Source organism: Rhinoderma darwinii, chromosome 11 (assembly GCF_050947455.1).
Source record: "Rhinoderma darwinii isolate aRhiDar2 chromosome 11, aRhiDar2.hap1, whole genome shotgun sequence".
Classification (NCBI taxonomy): domain Eukaryota; kingdom Metazoa; phylum Chordata; class Amphibia; order Anura; family Rhinodermatidae; genus Rhinoderma; species Rhinoderma darwinii.
In genome coordinates, this window is record NC_134697.1 from 36273309 (window position 1) to 36294364 (window position 21056).

Here is a 21056-nt window from a genome sequence, read left to right on the forward strand (position 1 = left end):
AAAATTATTTGTGGGGTAGAAAATGAAAAAAAGATTCCTCAATGGTTTTTTGCGCGCCATTTTTACGGAATTCACTGTGCAATTAAAACAACATGTTAACTTTATTCTGTGGGTCAATACGATTATGGCGATACCAAATATATATAGTTTTTTCTATATTTTACATGTAAAAACTTAAGTGTAAAAAAGAAAATTTATTTAGTGTCGCTAAATTCTGACAGCCAAAAGTCTTTTATTTTTCCGTCGATTAAGTGGTATGAGGGCTTATTTTTTGCGGGACAAGCTGTCGTTTTTAATAATATCATTTTGGGATACATGCAACATTTTGATCACTTTTTATTTCATCTTTTGTGGGAGATTAGGTGACCAAAAAATAGAGATTCTGGCGTTTACAATTTGTTTTTTTTTACAGCGTTCACCGTGCGGGTTAAATAATGATATATTGTAATAGTTAAGACTTTTACGGACGCGGCAATACCAATTATGTTTATTTATTTATTTTTTACTATGCTCTAGGGGGAAAATGGGTATTGAAGTATATCGTGATTCTGACATGCACCTATTAAAGAGGCTCTGTCACCACATTATAAGTGGCCTATCTCCTACATAAGGAGATGGGCGCTGTAATGTAGATGACAGTAATGCTTTTTATTTAAAAAAACGATCTATTTTGACCACTTTATTAGCGATTTTGGATTTATGCTAAAGAGTTGCCTAATGCCCAAGTAGGCGTATTTTTACTTTAGACCAAGTGGGCGTTGTACAGAGGAGTGTAAGACGCTGACCAATCATGATGTTTATTTACAATCTCTGCACTTCGTTACCATAGAAAAAGTAGTTACAGCAGAGGAAGCGTGATCTCGTTGTAACATGTCATTTACAGCGAGATCTCGCGAGATTACGCGTCCTCTGCTGTAACTACCACAGACAGAGTAACGAAGTGCAGAGATTGTGAATCCCGTGGAATGTCTATTCACTGTCTAAACACTTCAGTATTGTTAATGTGTTAGTAAAAGACAGCACATAAGGATCTAGAAGGATCCCGATGCGCTGACTAAATGAATGGAGAGGAGTGCAGGACGCTGATTGGTCAGTGTCATACACTCCCCTGTGCAACGCCCACTTGGTCTAAAGTAAAAATACGCCCACTTGGGCATTAAACAACTCATTAGCATAAATCAAAAATCGCTAAGAAAGTGGTAAAAATAGATCGTTTTATTAAATAAAAAGCACTGCTGTCACCTACATTATAGCGCCCATCTCCTTATGTAGGAGATAGGGCACTTATAATGTGGTGACAGAGCCTCTTTAAGCCCTGCCAAAGGCAAGGCTTAATAGGTGTACAAAGATGGCAGACCTGGGGGCGTTCATTAAGCTCCCATGCAGCCATAGCAACCATCGCGCCCCCCCCCCCCCCCCGCAATTTCATTGCCGGGGACGCGATGAGCTGTTAGAGGGGGTCGCCCCCCTCTTTCTGACAATTTAATTGCTGCGGTCGGTATTGACCGCAGCATTTAACAAGTTAAACTAGCGTGATCGAGCTCAAGCGCGATGTCGCTAGTTACTCTGAAGTGTCGGCTGTAACATACAGCCGACACCGGCATCGTATGGAGCGAGCTCACTGCGTGAGCCCGCTCCATACTTCCCCTACCAGACTTTGGCGTATGGTCAATAATTGGCCCGTGTAAAAGGGCCTTTAAGAAATTTTACAAGAAGACATTTAGAAATCCAATAATTCCTTTTATGGTATATATTCTACTACACACGGTTAAAGTTGTCAAGAATGCCAGGTCATTTTCTTGCATAGGAAAAAAAAAATACTAAACAATACAGATATCTCAAAATCAGACAAAGATGCCGACAAGAAAGAGAAAAACTTAAAATAACTATATAAACTAAACTTAAACAAGAACTAAGTAAATTTAAGCAAGAGGAGCACTGGAACAATCTTTGTGCTCACGTTCCTCTTTTGAATCGTGGTAGGATCTGGAGTCAAACATTTGGTGTATGTAGAAATAGAATATTTATAATGTGATCTGTCAATAAGATGGAAGAGATATATTAAATAATGAAGTTAAATGAAACAAAAAAGGACACATTACCTATGAGCTGCATCTAGATCCTTGCAGTCCACGTACATGGAGGGTGGCCGGAACACCTCCATATTGGACTCTACCTAATTTGTTGGATAGACTATGAATACCGTCTCCTTAGTTAGACTGATGGCACTTCAAGGAGATAGATGTGATGACATCAATCAAAAGCTACAAATCCCTTAGTTGGACTTCTTTCACACCGTGATGGCTCTTCTACTCGTGACTGGCTTGTAAAATGTATTGTCTGTCAGACAGCTCATTGTGCCCAAAACGAGGGTGGAGCATTTAGGCCTCCTAATATAATACGTCAGTATTACTCACACATTTATAACATGTTTGTGCTGTTGTTTATGTCACACCGAGCACAAAATACAGTCTGTGTATAACAAGTTTTTTTACCGGGTGACATAAGGGCACAAGAATCTATCTGATGCTGGGCGCTATACTAAAGAGGTTGTCCCAAGATCAACATTTATCACCTATGCACAGGATAGGTGATAAATGTCTGATCGCTAGGGCCCCGTTTCTGGGATCATCACCAATGACTTAAAAAGAAGGGTCCTGAGCCCCCCATTCCTCCCCCACAAGGAGGAGGAACTTAAATGGAGCGGCGGTCAAGTATGTGTGCTGCTGCTTCATATAATGCCTATTGGGTGGACGGCGTTGTACTCCGCTGTCTGACAGTCCCATAGACTTTGAATAGAGCGGCAAAATATACAGCACAAATTGAAATCCTTTTTTAACCGGTTAAGGACTAGGCTGTTTTACAGCTAAATGACCAGAGCAAATTTCACAATTTTGCTATGCGCTTCTTTAGATGACTATAACTCAGCAGGTGAATAAAGTTCATCTTTGAATTTTACACTCTTTTTAAAGGACAGATAGGGCTTTGTTTTAGTGGCATTTGTCAGTATATATCATTTTTTTTTTTTTCACTAAAGTGGGCAAAATTGGAAAAAAATGCAAGAATTTAACAATTGCGTCGGTTTATGCTAGCATTTTTCACACACGGTATGAACCACGGCCAAAATTAATCTCCTTTCACATTCTTCCACTTCTCCCGTGCATGGGGATACCAAATATGTGAGCCTTATTCACTGTGCGGGCATGTGCCAGGGCTTGGCATAAAAGGAGGCTTTTTGGCCTTTTCGGTCCAGGAATTTTGCATTTGATTTTAGAGCCGCATACTGTTTTCTGGGGGGCCTAATGCTGCTGAAACATTAGAAACACCCCATAAATGACTTCATTCACACAAGTAGACCCCACAAGGTTTCCTTCAAGGGGTTTATCATATTTTTAGCAAGTCCAGTTTTCTTCTGAAAGTTTCTTGAATAAGATGGAACAAAATAAAATCAGCACTTTTTTAGCAAATGCGTCAGTTTAGGCTAGTATTTTTCACACACGGTATAGACCACGGACAAAATTCATCTCCTTTCACGTTCTTCCACTTCTCCCGTGCATGGGGATACCAAATATGTGTGCCTTATTCACTGTGCGGGCATGTGCCAGGGCTTGGCATAAAAGGAGGCTTTTTGGCCTTTTCGGTCCAGGAATTTTGCATTTGATTTTAGAGCCGCATACTGTTTTCTGGGGGGCCTAATGCTGCTGAAACATTAGAAACACCCCATAAATGACTTCATTCACACAAGTAGACCCCACAAGGTTTCCTTCAAGGGGTTTATCATATTTTTAGCAAGTCCAGTTTTCTTCTGAAAGTTTCTTGAATAAGATGGAACAAAATAAAATCAGCACTTTTTTAGCAAATGCGTCAGTTTAGGCTAGTATTTTTCACACACGGTATAGACCACGGACAAAATTCATCTCCTTTCACGTTCTTCCACTTCTCCCGTGCATGGGGATACCAAATATGTGTGCCTTATTCACTGTGCGGGCATGTGCCAGGGCTTGGCATAAAAGGAGGCTTTTTGGCCTTTTCGGTCCAGGAATTTTGCATTTGATTTTAGAGCCGCATACTGTTTTCTGGGGGGCCTAATGCTGCTGAAACATTAGAAACACCCCATAAATGACTTCATTCACACAAGTAGACCCCACAAGGTTTCCTTCAAGGGGTTTATCATATTTTTAGCAAGTCCAGTTTTCTTCTGAAAGTTTCTTGAATAAGATGGAACAAAATAAAATCAGCACTTTTTTAGCAAATGCGTCAGTTTAGGCTAGTATTTTTCACACACGGTATAGACCACGGCCAAAATTCATCTCCTTTCACGTTCTTCCACTTCTCCCGTGCATGGGGATACCAAATATGTGTGCCTTATTCGCAGTGCGGGCATGTGCCAGGGCTTGGCATAAAAGGAGGCTTTTTGGTCCAGGAATTCTGCATTTGATTTTAGAGCCGCATACTGTTTTCTGGGGGGCCTAATGCTGCTGAAACATTAGAATCACCCCATAAATGACTTAATTCACACAAGTAGACCCCACAAGGTTTCCTTCAAGGGGTTTATCATATTTTTAGACAGTCCAGTTTTCTTCTGAAAGTTTCTTGAATAAGATGGAACAAAATAAAATTACCTTTTTTTTTTAACAAATGCGTCAGTTTATGCTAGCTTTTTCACACACAAAATGGACCACGGACAAAATTCATCGCATTTCACATTCTTCCACTTCTCCCGTGCATGGGGATACCAAATATGTGTGCTTTATTCACGGGCATGTGCCAGGGCTTGGCATAAAGGGAGGCTTTTTGGCCTTTTCGGTCCAGGAATTCTGCATTTGATTTTAGAGCCGCATACTGTTTTCTGGGGGCCGTAATGCTGCTGAAACATTAGAAACACCCCATAAATGACTTCATTCACACAAGTAGACCCCACAAGGTTTCCTTCAAGGGGTTTATCATATTTTTAGACAGTCCAGTTTTCTTCTGAAAGTTTCTTGAATAAGATGGATCAAAATAAAATTAGCAATTTTTTAGCAAATGCGTCAGTTTATACCAGCATTTTTCACACACGGCTTAGACCACGGTCAAAATTAATCTCCGTTCACATTCTGCCACTTCTCCCGTGCACGGGGATACCAAATATGTGGCCTTATTTATCACATAGAGATGTAGGAGGGCGGAGGATAGAAGAAGATTATTTCACAAATCGCTTTTTTTCAAAGCTGGTTTTACAAAACTCAACAGAGTTTCTATAACACTTCCAAAATATCTGCTCTTGAAGCAGAAATCCCAAAATATTCATCTAGGGGTATAATGGGAATTTATTTTTTGGGGTTTTCTAAAATAAGAAATTTCAGGTTAATGCAAATGGAGCTCTCCAGCAGATGAACTTTAGAAAACATCAAACATGACATCCACCCCCCACCCATTCCCTCCCTCACCCTTGGAGTAAAATCAGGGGAAAAATAAAAACGTAATGTAGGGCAAATATATTTTCAACAAATTAACTAAAATCTAATAATTCAGAACAGTGTGGTATTTTTTAAAACATGGCTCAATGCACAGGCCTGGTTGTGAGGGACATGAGGGACAGAAATATCGGGAATCTTTGCGGTGCCCGTCTTTTCTGCAGACGCGGCACTTTTTCTGGGGGTTGCTTCTGGTTGCTGTTGGGGGAATCCGACTGATGAAGTGTCTTTCAGTCAGTCGCGTGACATCCTCAGACTGGGGGCATTCTCGGGTGTCCTGAACATCAAAAATGAGGCCTTCAATAATTTTTTCCTGGAAATCCAGGTATGTGTCTCTGCCTCTGTTTTTTTTATAGAGCACAAATGAGTTGTGGATGGCCACCTGTAACAAATAAATGGCCACCTTTTTGTACCAGGTTTTAGTTTTGCGTTTTACTAAATAGGGCTGTAAAACCTGGTCGCTTAAATCCACCCCCCCCATGTACTTGTTATATTCGGACACGCTCACTGGTTTGTGCTTGTCCGATGTTGCCCCTCTTTCCCTCACTGCCACTGTTCCTGCGGTATGAATCGTGCTTAGCACATACACATCTTTGCGATCCCTGAACTTGACCGCCAGCAATTCCTCAGATGCATAAGCACAGGAGTCCCCCTTTACCATGCGCTTCCCCACTAATTGCTGTGGAAAACCAATTCTGTTTTTGCGCATGGTACCACATGCCCCAGTCCTTGCAGCATGCAAATGCCTAAACAGGGGCACACTCGAATAAAAATTATCACAGTACAGGTGGTACCCCTTGTGAAGCAGAGGCTGCATTATCTCCCACACAATCTTACTGCTGGTGGAAAGATCAGGGGGGCATCCAGGAACATTTATTGTGCGGTCCCGCCCTTCATAAATCCTGAAGGCGGTGGTATATCCTGACCCGCTTTCACACAATTTGTAGAGCTTAACGCCATATCTTGCCCTTTTGGAAGGTAGATATTGGCGAAAGCTAAGTCTGCCATGAAAGTTGAGGAGGGATTCGTCCACACTTACATTCTGCTCAGGGGTGTAGAGTTGCAGAAATAAATTATTCAGGGAATTTATTAGCGGTCTTATTTTGAACAACCGATCCCGGTTTGCATCGGTACTTGGGGGGGCCTGTGCGTTGTCATTGAAGTGGAGGAACCTCATTATTGTCTCATAACGAGACCTGGGCATTACTGCAGAATATACTGGGGTGGCTTGGGCGGGTCTTGTTGACCAGTAAGACCTAATGGAGGGCTTTTTGACAATACCCATATTTAGGGTGAGCCCCAAAAAAATTTTTAATTCCTGCAAATTGGTGGGCGTCCAATCTCTGGCATGGGTGGATGAAGGTTTCTGCCTTATATATTGCGTGGCATATAAATTTGTTTCGTGGACAATCTGATTTAGGATGTCGTCCGTTATAAATAAATGGAAGTAATCCATTTGGACAAAATTTGTATTGTCCACGGTTATGCCAGGAGTGGCCGTAAATCCGTGGATTCTAGGCCCAAAAGATGGGGCAGGTGCCCATACAAGAGCCTGGACTGGAGGGACCAGGCTGTCCCGTGCTACAGCGCTACTTGGCCCTGCGCTTTCATGTTCTGCAGTTTCGACTGCATCAGGGACAACGTCCCCTGAAGATGAACCTGAAGTGACGCTGTCATCGTCACTACCTAAAACAGGTTCCATCTCGGACGCCATCTCTGATGCGGTCTCCGACTCAGACCACAGCATGGCGTATGCCTCCTCGGCGCTAAACAACTTCCTCGCCATAACGTAACTAACACTAACACTAACAAAACAAATTTTTTTTTTTATAAAACACACAAACTAACTGCTATATATATCTACACTACCGCTAACAAAAAAATAAACCGCTATTGCTATATATATTATATATATGTGGATATATATATAATTATATACTCCCTACCTGCCTATTCTAATAGAATAAAAGAAAGAAAGGTAGATAGATAGAAAAAAAGATAGATGGATAGATAGATTGTATAGATAGATAGAAATCTATCTATACAGAGAATGTTTTAGTGTAACTGTATTTTTTTTCACTGTATTCTTCTGGCAGCAATTCTCTCGAGTCTCTTCTTCTCCTCAAACTGAAACAATGTTTGAGGAGAAGAAAAGAGGCAGGAGATTTACTGCCAGAAAAGTCAAAATAAAACAAATGTGGTCGCTGTGATAGGTTTTCACAGCGACCACATGATCAGGGACCATCAGATTGGTCCCTGATACTCTGCCCAGTGCCCAGAGCTGTTGGTAACAGCGAGGGCACAGGGCTGTGTGCACGCGATCGCGTGCACACTGTTTTCTATGCAGAAATGCATGTGATCGCTGTGATTGGTTGTCACAGCGATCACATGTTCAGGGGCCAAAAGATTGACCCCTGACATTCTGCCCAGTGCCCATGGCTGTTAGTAACAGCCAGGGCACAGAGCTGTGTGCACGCGATCGCGCGTGCACAGTCTCTGAAGTGCGGCCGTATATATACTATACGCCGGACTTTAGAGACCCTGACTGCTGGCCGTATATTTACGGCCAGCGGTCGGGAACCTGTTAAAGTGTAGACTGGAGCGGAGTCTTTTAAGAATTTATATTAATATATTAGAAAACTGCATTAACGACAATTCACTTTTACATGTTATTAGAATCAACCTTTTTACATGTCCCTATAATGTTCGGGGTCACTAGGAGCTCGTGTATGCAGCTACATAGGCGGAGTACAGGCTAGGAATGTGACTGACTGGTGCTGCTCAGCTCCATTATTATACCACTGGCATTATTATTTTTTATAAATAATAGCAATTCCAATAATAGGCGTTTATTCGTGAACTGCGGTTTATGTAATTTTCGGTTATACATGTGGGTTCAACTAATGTAAATATAGACTTTAATATACTGCATGCACAAGAATATAGGTTTTTAAAAGGGACCAAAATGTGTAAAAACACATCTGTACTAAGAGGATTGCGTTTTTAAAGCCCAAGGTTTAATGTATTTTTAAAGTTAATTTAGCCATAACAAGCTATTTCTAAGAATTACTCAAGCCAGAAACTTCAGGAGACTCCTCCTTGTTCGTAGTAACGGAGTACGGTCTAATAAGCGCCATCAATTTAAAAAGGAGGCTTTCAGGATTTTGCAACAGATTGCTTTGCAAATCTGCAGAAATTTCGCAACAATGCAGATTTTTTTAAAAATTCCTCTTTTTTTACTGTCCCCATTGGGGCTCACAATCTAAAATCCCTATTGGCAGGTTTTTGGGGTGTTGGGCGAAACCGGAGTACACAGAGGAAACACACGCAAACATGGGGAGAACATACAAACTCCATGCAGATGTTGTCCTTGGTTGGATTTGAACCCAGGACCCCAGCAAGGCAATAGTGCTAACCACAGAGCCACCGTGCGTGTGCTGCACCCTCAAACCCCACTTTACCACTTTGTCGGACACCTTTGGAGTAATGCAAATGTATTGACAGTAGCCTCAGTGTTTAAACCCCTTCTTAGGATTTGCAATGCTTTATAAATGAACAACTGCTACAATACCGGGGCAATAATACCATCCCCAATGAAATATAATATAAAGACTGCAATAGAAAACTACAAACCCCCCCCCCCCCCTCCGGGGTAATTAGCAACGCCTTAGTGACTGGAAACAATAAAATGGCGTGAAACCTCCCCAGCTCACCTGTGATAAGCTTCCCTCCGATACTTCTTCATAGCGAGGCCATCCATGTTGGCAGGAAGATCTGCCGCGTTCTGTAAACGATCGCTCCATGATGTTGTCATTTTTAAACCGGATCCTCGATACTGTGAGGAAAAAAAAACAAGACAAAACAACAATGTCATCAAACTGGGTTATAATCTTGGAAATCACCCATCAAGCTTCAACATTTGCTAACTTCATCTTGTGGTATGAAGATTTCAGACCCATACACCACAGAATAGTCCCCTGGATCCTATACAGTGAGGTTTAATCACTCAATACAGTATATTTAGCCCCTCAACCCAAACTCCTTCAGTATCAGAACTGCGATGTTCCTAAAATAAGGCCCATAACATTCTGATAAAATTATGTACTGGTAACAAGCATGTTAATACGTAGGGGGACTTGTGTATGTTCCAAGACATGTCAACCCAACAGTATAACCTACATGAGTAATCCTAAATCTTTATAGCATTCAGAGAACTGAAAAGGGTCATCTAGAAACATATCTTTAGCCAACACACTTATTGGCAGCTATTCTACTTGGCACATATTGCCGCTATACTCGGAAACTCAGAGCGGAGCCAAACCATCAATCAATATACAGTGGACCATAAAATAATGGATTATAACAACATGTGAAGAGATGAATTAGCCAAAAAGTTTTCCCACGAATAAGGGCGCTTAGGGCCACGATTTTGGAAAAGAAGGCATTCCATAAGAGTTATTTGGGGAAAAACCCCTTTAAACAAAAGTTCCTGAGCATTATCACCAAGCCCAAGAAGCAGAGATCTATGCTGCTTTTTGGCAGGGCTCCCGTGTTGAAAGTATTATATTGCTTTGCCAAATGTTAACACGGCTCTTCCTAGAATCCTATATGATTTAGGGTGAACTCAGTCGGCCATAACTTGGCTCCATATGAGCGCAAAAAAAATGGGATTCAATCCCATCAGGACAAAGATAGAAAACTTTTTTCTGAACAAAACCTTTGGGAAAGGTTTCTCTGCTTTGTCCTGACAGGATCTGATCCCGTATGGAAACATTATGGAAGACTGAATCAGGTAAAAAAAAAAATAATGTACAATTGTATTGCTTGGAAAGTGTCAGCCCCTGTTTAGTAGTGCTGATGGCAGCAAGTATTGTTTTGTCTCCACTAGCTCCTTTCCCAGAATTAGAGACAGTACAATGTGGAGTGTGGATTTCTCAATAAAGTAATTTTTCATTTTCTGGTAGTTTTTAAGGAGTTTACTGAAGCAATATATATAATCTTCATTAGAATTCAGGAAAAGAAAAAGAGAGATTTGAAATTATGCAAATTTGTAAAGTTAAACCTAGTCCTAAAATAAGTCAATATGCAAATGTATAAAAGTACTGTATTATTCCTGTAACTCTATAGGAACACAAGGAACTGCTACATTTTACATTGTAAACCTGTAATAATTCAATATTCTTCACTATTTAGCCCTCAAGGACGCGGCCAATTTGAGTTTTTTCATTTTCGTTTTTTCCTCCCCGCCTTCCAAAAGCCATAACTTTTTTATTTCTTCGTCGACATTGCCGTATGAGGGCTTGTTTTATTGCAGGACAAGGTGTAGTTAATAATAAATTCTTCTGTAGAGGTGGGTCTGAATGCTATATTTTCATGAAAACATGCTGGGATGGAAAAAGTAAGGCCCTGTTCACACAGTTTTTTTTTTACATGTTTTTTGCCGCGGTGAACAAATGTCCGAAATTGCCTCCCATTGATTTTAATGTGATAAAGCGTTTTTATCCCGCGAGCGGAAAAAAAACAGCGACGTGCTCTATCTTGAGGCGTTTTCAGCCTCAAAAACCCCTATGAATTTAATGGGAAATGGAAAATAACTCTGCGAATGGCAGACGTGTTTTTTGAGGCGTTTTATGGCAAAAACCGCCCATTGTTTTTTTCTTTGCCTGTTGAAGAAAGAGGTAAAAAAAACACGGCAAGAAAAGCGGCATAATTCGCAGCAAAAAAATGCCTGTCGTACAAAACCACTTCAAGAAAACTGAAGCCGATTTTTACAGGCAGAATGTTCTGCCTGCAAAAACCTCTGTGTGAACAGGGCCTAAATAGTAAAATTTCCCATCCTATTAAAATTGAGCCCTGCTATTTTCTTTCAAAACGACCATAATTATTGCAAAAGGGGTCGTATTTAGTGGGGTTCACTGGGCTAGAGTAACCCACTCTTACTACCTCCTTTTATTAGGGTCACTATGGTTATGCCTAGATCCCCCACCTTTTTCTTTTGTATAACACTATCTAGCGGTGATTCACAACAAAAGTGTATAGTAAAGAAAGGTTTATTACCAACACAAATCACACTCCAGTCTGAAACACAAAATACACAACAGTGTATATGTATGTATACGTATATAAAAAAAAAATCAGCCCTGTGACAGTGACTATTGTCCCTTATTAGTCACATGATCACCAGGCCCAATAGAGGCTGCCGCTACCTCTATTCATATACACAGCGCTCATTGAGCGGTGAAGAAGAGATCAGACAAGATAGAAGCAGCGAGAGTTGATTATCTGATGGGACAAATTATAATATATATATATATATATATATATATATATATATAATATATATTTTAGGGTTGCACGATGTATCGAAACTTCGATACGGTTTCGATACCATGCACCCTCAAACGGTGCAATACCGTTATGTCATGTATTTCGATGCCAAGCTGTGCTGCCGCACAGCTTCGCATTGCAACACATGAATGTAGTTAGAGCGGGGCTGCGGCTGTGTAATACAGCCATTGCCCCGCTCCTGAGTCCTGACAAGTTTGCGCGCAGTCAGCATGAGGTGATGCGGCCAGCGCTGCGCTAATGATTGGTGGCACTATAGACAGAGAACATAGGGGGCGCACTGCAAAACACCCCCATGTTGTCTTCAGCGCCTGCGCCGCTGCTCATTACTGCAGCGCTGGCCGCATCACCTTATGCTGACCGCGCGCGCACACACACACACACTTATTGTCAGGAGAGGGGCAATGGCTGTATTACACGTCCGCAGCCCTGCTCTAATGGCGGACATCAGAGAAATCTCATCTCCGTCGTTATTCCCCTGAATGCTGCAATCAAAGTTGACTGCAGCAGTCAAGGGGTAAATGAGAAGAGGGGATGCCCTTTGGATCATCCCTGTGACGCGATTGATGGACATACCATATATGGGCAGACAGCCCAGGGTCCATTGAAGGACCCCAGGACTGTCTGACCATATTTCTTGTTAGGGCATACTTAGGTATGTCCTAACAACTGCCTGTGTACTATCAGTGCACAGGCTAAAGTACTGGAATATAGATAAGTGCCAGTATTAAAGTTTAAAAATAAAAAAGTAAAAAAATAAATAAGTAATGTTAAATTAAAAAAAATTAAAAAAACATTTTTTTTACAATGAACATTAAAATAAGTCTCAATACATAAAATATACACATTCGGTATAGTCACGACCGTAATAAATTCATAGCGTCATTTATGAGGTTTACTCTGTAATAAAATAAAAAAACTGCTGCTTTCTTTCACTTATTAATGTGCCTCACATTAATAGTAATTAACCCCATCATGTACCTCACACAATAACCCAATATTGTCCATTATGACTGAGGAACATGATGTGGTTAATTACTATTAATGTGATGCACATAGAGGTTCAAAATTCATAATACCACGTGCCTCACATCAGAAAATGGAAGAACTTTTTTTTATTATTATCATCGTTGGCAAAAGTATCGGTATCTTGGTCCAAATTCTGGTATCGTGAAAATTTTTTTTTATATATATATATATATATATATATATATAAAAAAAAAACACTTCCCTTTACAATTATCATTATTCATTTAAGCGTAGGTCAAATAGATATCTAACTGGAGGTCCGACAGTGACTACCTGTAGACCCAACCTTAAAGTCAATCTCAACTTTTTGTCAGGATGTCAACCAGGACCCCCGCCGCAAGAGTGCTAACCACTAAGCCACCATGCTGCCCCGGTCTATGCAAAGGATTTGAAACTCAGTAACTGAAAAACAACGCCCTTAGGGTATGTGCACACACAAAATCAAAAAAGTCTGAAAATACTGAGCTGTTTTGAAGGGAAAACAGCTGCTGATTTTCAGACGTATTTTATGTCACTCGTGTTTTTCGCAGCGTTTTTTACGGCCGTTTTTATATAGAGTCAATGAAAAACGGCTCCAAAAACGAGGCGTAAAAAAACGCCCCGTCGGACCCGAACGTGCGTATTTCCCATTGAAATCATTGGGCAGATGTTTATAGGCATTCTGCTTCAGTTTTTTCAGGCGTTAACGGCCCGAAATACGCCTGAAAACACTACGTGTGCACATACCCTCACAACTATAAAAGACATTTATCGGCACTGAATTTTGAATCCATCTTGGTAAAATTATATTCAAACGATGGACATTCACTTTAGTACCGATAATAAAAATAAATCATCCGTTAGACATCCGTTTTTTGAACAAACTACAAAGTCCTGTACACTGCACTTTTATGCCCTTTAAAAAAAACGGATTACTAATATAACGGACACGAATGGATGCAATTAAAATTTCCATCGATTTCAATGGGATTTTTAACTGATCCATTTTTATCCTTAGGCTTCTTTCACTCTAGCGTTCATAAATGTTTACCTCTCTTCCGTCAGAGGAAGAGGGGATCGAAAGGTAAAACGGAAAGCAATGGTTCCGTTAGAATTACTACTGATTTCATTGGTAATTCTTTCGTTTCAGTTGCTTTCCGTTTGTCTCCGTTCGCTAGGCTTCCGTTTTTTTTTCAAGGAAAGAAAAAGTTCTGCAGACTGCACTTTTGCTTCCATCAAAAAACGGAAACCTAGCGAACGGAGACAAACGGAAAGCAACAAAAGAATTACCATTGATTTCAATGCCAATTCTAACGGAACCGTTGCTAACCGTTTAATCTTTCGATCCTCTCTTCCTCTGACGGAAGAGAGGTAAATGTATATTAACGGTAGTGTAAACTTACTCTGATCCGTTTTTAGATCAGAATAAGGCTAACGGATTATGCAACGCAAGTGTGAACTTAGCCTTAGATCTGATCGGTAATAGGGTATAGAAGGCATCTTCACCTCCAAAAGTAAACAACATTTTTATTAAAAGGCAGTTACATACAAAAATGTTTTTGATCAATAAATATGTACATTTATTAAGATTTTTTTTTTTAAAAATTGCCCCATAAAAATTCACATAGTCTTTAAGGTACTCTTTAACATTGCATGTATGTGTGGCGACCTGCAGCATTAAAGTTTGCATTTTGCAAATTTCACAAAAGTGGGCATAGCACTATTAAGGGACAATTATATACAGGAAGAAACAAAAATATAACTAATTAGAAGATGAAAAAACACAAAATAAAGAAAAAAAATTGCAACTGTACAAGATAGTCTACTCACCATTATTTATGTTTTTACAGATTAAATTAAAAAGACACGAAATAATATTTTTTTCTTCTATTATTAATTTCAAAATATAAAAAAAAATCATAAGAAAAAAAAGTTATCATCTGGACGAAGGGATGGAAATGGCACATTCATAAATAACACAGACATTTCCGATCACACTGGGCAAGCAGTCAATGAGAAGCGACAAGTACTGTAATATGAGGCTTCTTCCTTCATTGATGATCTATTTTTGCTATGAACCTTAATAAATTGGTGCGTGCAGAAGAACTCGAGAGTATCCTCCCTTCTGAATGGCGAGCGCACAAATGATTTACACTTACTGAATGGCTTCGTCTCATCATCTTGATAATCCAACTGCCAATGTTGTTGTCTGGAGAGCCGCGGCTCGTTATTACCAGCTATTTATGAAAATAAAGGGCACCTGTCATTCCCCAGCTGGCACCAACCGTGCAAATGAGGCGTTTAAAGTAGAAGCTGGCAAGGAGACCCGCGGAGCATTTAAAATAGAAGCATTTGGTAACCGTATCAATATTCTCTTAAAAATAGAAGTGGTGCTAATGGCTCGGACATGGACATAGGAAAAACAAAACGGAACCACCCATTGTTTGCTGTTTTTTTTTTTAATTCAAGAAGCAGAAAGGAAGCCAAAATCGAGACAGACACTTTAACCCCTTGCATCACCATGATACGTCATGGAAAGCCTTAGGGTATGTTCACACGCAGTGAGCAAAAACGTCTCAAAATACGGAGCTGTTTTCAAGGGAAAACAGCTCCTGATTTTTAGACGTTTTTTTAAGCCACTCGCGATTTTCGTGGCGTTTTTTTACGGCCGTTTTTTAAGCTTTTTTCAATAGAGTATATGGAAAACGGCTCCAAAAACTTCCCAAGTGTCATGCACTTCTTTTTCGCGGCCGTTTTTTTACACGTAAAAAAAAATGCTCCGTCGGAACAGAGCGCCGTTTTCCCATTGAATATATATATATATATATATATATATATATATATATATATATATTCACCTCTCCTATTCCCCGCCGACCCAGCATAGATGGTCTGGTGGTCCTCCTTATGGTATGTGCACATGACCTATTTTCAGATGTAATTCGGAGGATTTACGCCTCAAATTACGCCTGAAAAGACGGCTCCAATACGTCTGCAAACACCTGGCCATTGCTTGCAATGGGTTTTACGATGTTCTGTGCAGACGAGCTGTCATTTTACGTGTTGCTGTCAAAAGACGGCGCGTAAAATTACGCCCGCGTCAAAGAAGTGCAGGACACTTCTTGGGACGTTTTTGGAGCAGTTTTTCATTGACTCCAATGAAGAACAGATCCAATTACGTCCGTAAAAGACGGCGCAAAAAACGTGAGTACATGCAAAAACGTCTGAAATTCAGGAGCGGTTATTGACTGAAAACAGCTCCGTAATTTCAGACGTAATTTGCGTTGTCGTGTGAACATAACCTCAGTCTTCTTTTGACAATCAGCCGGCATGTCACTGCTGCAGGCGATTAGTAGCCTCATCGTTCATGTGTCGTACTACTGACACCATGGCTCCCATCGCTGAGCAGTAACGCCAGTAGATTGGCTGCAGCAGTCACGTGTCAGCTGTTTGTAAGACAAAGGCCTGGGAGACCACAGGACCGTCTGGGCTGGATCGGCATGGGATAGGAGAGGAGAGTATTCTTTTTTAAGGTTATTTATTTTAAGTTTTTTTTTTTTTTTGTTTTTTTTTTAAGACAAGGCCCTTAAGGCCTTGTTCACACCGTCCATATTGGATGCAGATTTTGCATACATTTTTTTAAGCCAAAATCAGAATTGGATTCAGGAGAGCAGACCTATAAGGCCTTCTTTTATATATTTCTACTGTTGAGGTTCAGTTTCTGGTTTGGGCCTAAAAAAATACGCAAAATCTGCCTCAAATCTGGACTAAGTTATAGCACCATGACATACATGTATATCATGGTGATCGCATAGGCACAGAAGATGTAACAAAGGGTTTCTCCCATCTTTGCCGTTTAACATCTTAGATGCCGCAGTCAAGTGGGATTGTGGCATCTAAGGTGTTTCACAGAGGGAAGCCCTCTGTCAGCCCATCAGCACCCCGCGACATATCAGGGTGCGAATGTGTTACAATGGCAGTTGGGGGCCTAATAAATTCCCACAGGTCTGTAGAAAAAAAAAAAAAAAAAGCCTATAAAATTATATGTACCCCAATAAAAATTGGAAATATGTTTACACGTAGCGTACACCGACCGGATGTTCTGCGAATTTACACCGCCGGTTTTCCGCGTATTTTTTACACAGCGCGTGGATGAGATTTGATCAAATCTCATCTACTTTGCTCCTACTGTAACACGCAGCCGAATGTCCGCATAGAAAATCCGGTCGGAAGTTCCGTAGTGTTTGCGGTACGTGTAAGTTTACCCTATGGCCTCTTTCACACGGCAGTATTTTGCTTCAGTATTTGGAAGCCATAACCAGGAGTGGATGGAATGCACATTTTTCCATTATACATTTTCTCTGTTAGGCTGGGTTCACACACCCAATTAAGGACGTAATTCCGGCGTTTTAACCTCGAATTAAGTCCGAAAATATGGCTCCAACGCACCGGCAAACATCTGCCCATTCATTTGAATGGGTTTTACGATGTTCTGTGCCGACGGTCATTTTTTTTTACGCGTCGCTGTTAAAAGACGGCGCGTAAAAAAGACGCCCGCGTCAAGGAAGTGCCTGTCACTTCTTGGGATGTAATTGGAGCAGTTTTCCATTGGCACCATAGAAAAACAGCTCTAATTACGTCCATAATGGACGCAGCGAAAAATGCCGGCAACATGCCATTACGTCTGAAATTCAGGAGCTGTTTTCTCCTGAAAACAGCTCCGTGATTTCAGCCGTAATGGACGAAGCCGTGTCAACATACCCTTATGGTCCTACTCCTGGTTTTGCATTACAAATACTGATGCAAAACACTGCAATCTGAATGAGACCTAAGGGTGCATTCACACGCAGCATATTTATTTGCAGAAATTTCGGCAACCGAAAATCTGTTCCATTCAGCTGAATATGGTTTGTCTCAGCAACAAAATCTGCAGCGTGTCGGTGGCCTTCAGCTGTTTGTGGAAAAGCTAGGAGCCAACCAACGTGCCCACTATTACAGCTCCCACCGGAGTGGTCAATAACCCCTATAGGAGCTGTAATAGTTATCTTCATGTTCCATCTAAACATTTATAAGCCTTTATTCACACCACCATATTAAACATGAGCTGGATATTGAGCAACAAACAGAGGTTCAGACATAGTGAGGGGATTGCAGGGAAACTTTTCCAAAAGCCTTTTTGGGATGGGACAGGATCCTATCCTACTTTTGGCTAAAAATATTAGAGCTGTCATACAGAGTCATAATACAGCAGTGTGAATAAAGCCAAAACAGGGAGCAACCAACTATTGGCAGTTACCCATAAATAATAATCACTCTAGTGATTTACTGCACTTGGAGCATTCTAGTTATTCATACATATAGAGCATTCTAGTTATTCATACATATAGAGCATTCTAGTTATTCATACACAGAGCATATATTCAAGGTCACTCTAAAGACAAACATATCCTGTGGTGTGAATATGGTTTTCTTGTGAGGCATTGCAAGGGCACACTTCACTATTCCGAATTTATTGGGGAGGTATGTTCTATACATGCTACATCTCTTCTGAAAATATTCTTGCATTATTGTGCCTACCAGATGCCGTGTCATTTGTCTTGTTTCTATGGTTTTATTTACTGTACTTGTTTGTACTGTAACAAATTGTAAAAGCTTTGGAAAAATAGTCTTTAAAAAAAAACAAAAAAAACGACTAACATATCCTTCATAAATCATGCCACAGTTTAAGACTAGAGCAGAATGTGCTACTACTGTGACAACTCTGCAAGGACGCATGCCAGCCACAATATACAAGTCACAGTGATACCACGCAGAGAGTATTCTTGTTATCAACACAGAATGAATCCTCTACAATACAAATACTTGTCTGCAAGCAGCCGACATTTGACTTCGGGTATGCTCACACGGCATAATTTTTCCCACAGCAAAATTCTGCCTCCCATTCATTTCAATAGAAAGCGGATACTTATTTTTCAAAGTAAAGACATGACAAAAAAAACTTAAACTTTTTGATTAGGAAACGTAAGGCCCTGTTCACACGGAGTATTTTGACGAGTTTTTTGGCGCGGAAACTGCTCCGCAGAACTCGTCAAAAACCGGCCAAAAATGCCTCCCATTGATTTCAATGGGAGGCGGTTTTCTCCCACGAGCGGTAAAACCGCCTCGCTGGAGAAAGAAGGGACATGCCCTATCTTCGCGCCGTTACACCTCTGACATCAATGGGAGGCAGAGAAGGCGTATTTTGCTAAGTTTTTTGCTCGTAGCACTCAATGGGTGAGAGCGAAAAACGCCGCGAAGAGCAGGTCAAAATCTGCCTCAAAATCCCAAACGTAATTTTGAGGCAGAATTTTCCTCCTGCAAAAAACTCTGTGTGAACCCAGCCTAATGGTTCTGTAGAACACTCTGCGCAGCACTGTGGCTCTTCCTGAATTCTTCCCTGCACAGCATCACTGGAACGGTGCTTGCAGTTCTATCCAAAGTGTCTGAACAGTAGTGTTGTGTCGAGAGTATGCCGAAAAGGTCTCACTTCCTTTGTTCGTAGGATTGGCAAGTCCCTGCAGTAGGGAGGGGGGGGGGGAGTAATGTTGTGTCCTAGTCATATGCCATCACTTGCTAAGACTGGAATACCCTTTTAACTGGTGAATGTCCACCATTACACCTATACCAGAGGTGGTCACCTTCTTTTCTCATAACCTCAGAGCGGACTTCCACCATGGAAATTTATTTGCAGCCAAATTAATTCTGCCCAGGCCATAATACAATAAAAGGTGTCATGTAAATAAATAATCTTTTACTAAATTTCTTAATCTCTATGCCTACAAAGATGATTTGCTGCATTCTTTCCCTACTTGAAAATTCTTTTAAGATTAATTATTTCATGATCATATAGGGTGAAAAAGGGAAAAATCATTAGATTCATGTCATATCTTTAAAGGGCTCATTCCCCTTAGCATACGTGTGGCAATTAGCTGAAGTTTATCTCTTTCTCATTGCTGGTTTAGTAGTCAGTACTTTATATTCACACCGAAATCATCTCTCTGTGCAATGTGATTGTCTGTGTGTCACATTCTGAGAGCTGCTCTCTGCAGAACCACCAATCTGTGTTCTCGCGGGAGTAAAGGCAACGCAAGCTGCCCTGACACTGTCAGTAGCTGATTGGACAGTGTCAGAGCGAAGAGATCACGCCCCCTTGCCATTTAGTTAGATAGAAACGCCCCATTGACCGTTCAGGGGCTTATTTACATATCGGGCACCAAATATAACGGCACCGATATGTAAATAACAGAGGAAGATAGGAAAAAAAAATGCAAAGTGAGAGTGTTTGTGAAGCCCTGCCTATTACATGCTGCACATGTATGGGCAGGTAAAATGTTCTCTCTAATAGCACCATTATTATCATAAAGAATAACCATCTCTCTTGAAGCAAGATTTCTCTTTCAAAGACATTTTATATGTTTTAAAGCCACTACACTGATCATTTAGATTTATTAAGGGGTTTTCCACTTTGGAAAATTTGTTTTAATTAGAAGCCCCCCCCCCCCTCTCCTGGAAATAAGATAATCACAGGGACCCCGAGCAATCAGTTGTAGTCTTCATGGAAAACTCGCAACAAGTGTTCAATTTGCCTGCAGCAAACATATGTGCAGAGTTCTCCAGACAGAGAGAGAGAAGCTCACTAATTGATGGGGATATGAATAAGTTGAATTTGCAACCAATATGGCTGCCACTACACAGGTGCAGCTGAAGACGCAATGTACAAACTTCAATGACACAAAGTCTATGCAAGTTTCTACGTCAGTACTACAAAATAAAAAGCACAGTCCCCTTGTAGATTAATTCCTGAGCCTTGAAATGTAGACTTTTCTATTTAATGTAAAGCCGCCTGTAAATTCACATCAGTACAGATCGGCACTGGACCGGCTCCAATGTAATAAGCTTTTTCTGCTTAAGCCTCTGAAAATGACTTGATGTTGTGGCAGGAGCTTTGTGTAAGGTTTAAGAGCTTTTGTGTTACTCTGCATCCACAAACCGCAGATCTGTTTATTGATGGGGCGATCTGCTACAAGCAAATTCTTCTAAACGTTCATTGTCCTTAAAAGGGGTTATCGGGAGAGGAAAGAGAAAAAAAAAATCATTGTCCTGTGAGTAAAATAGAAAAAAAAAAGTGCACTTACTAATTAACATACATGAGCAAACATGCCCAGTTGTGCCGCTACAGTCCTCGTGGCACAGGAAGTTCTGCAGTTT

General features: G+C 40.7%; 1 protein-coding gene across 1 annotated transcript in view; it reads right to left on the reverse strand.

The window, feature by feature from the left end:
* Nucleotides 1-21056, reverse strand: part of NT5C2 (5'-nucleotidase, cytosolic II) — a 97047-nt gene that overhangs the window by 54947 nt on the left and 21044 nt on the right. Inside the window, exon 2 of the mRNA XM_075841086.1 lies at nt 9170-9291. Coding sequence (XP_075697201.1) covers nt 9170-9270 — 101 coding nt within the window. The 5' untranslated portion in view covers nt 9271-9291. The remainder of the gene's footprint in view (nt 1-9169; nt 9292-21056) is intronic.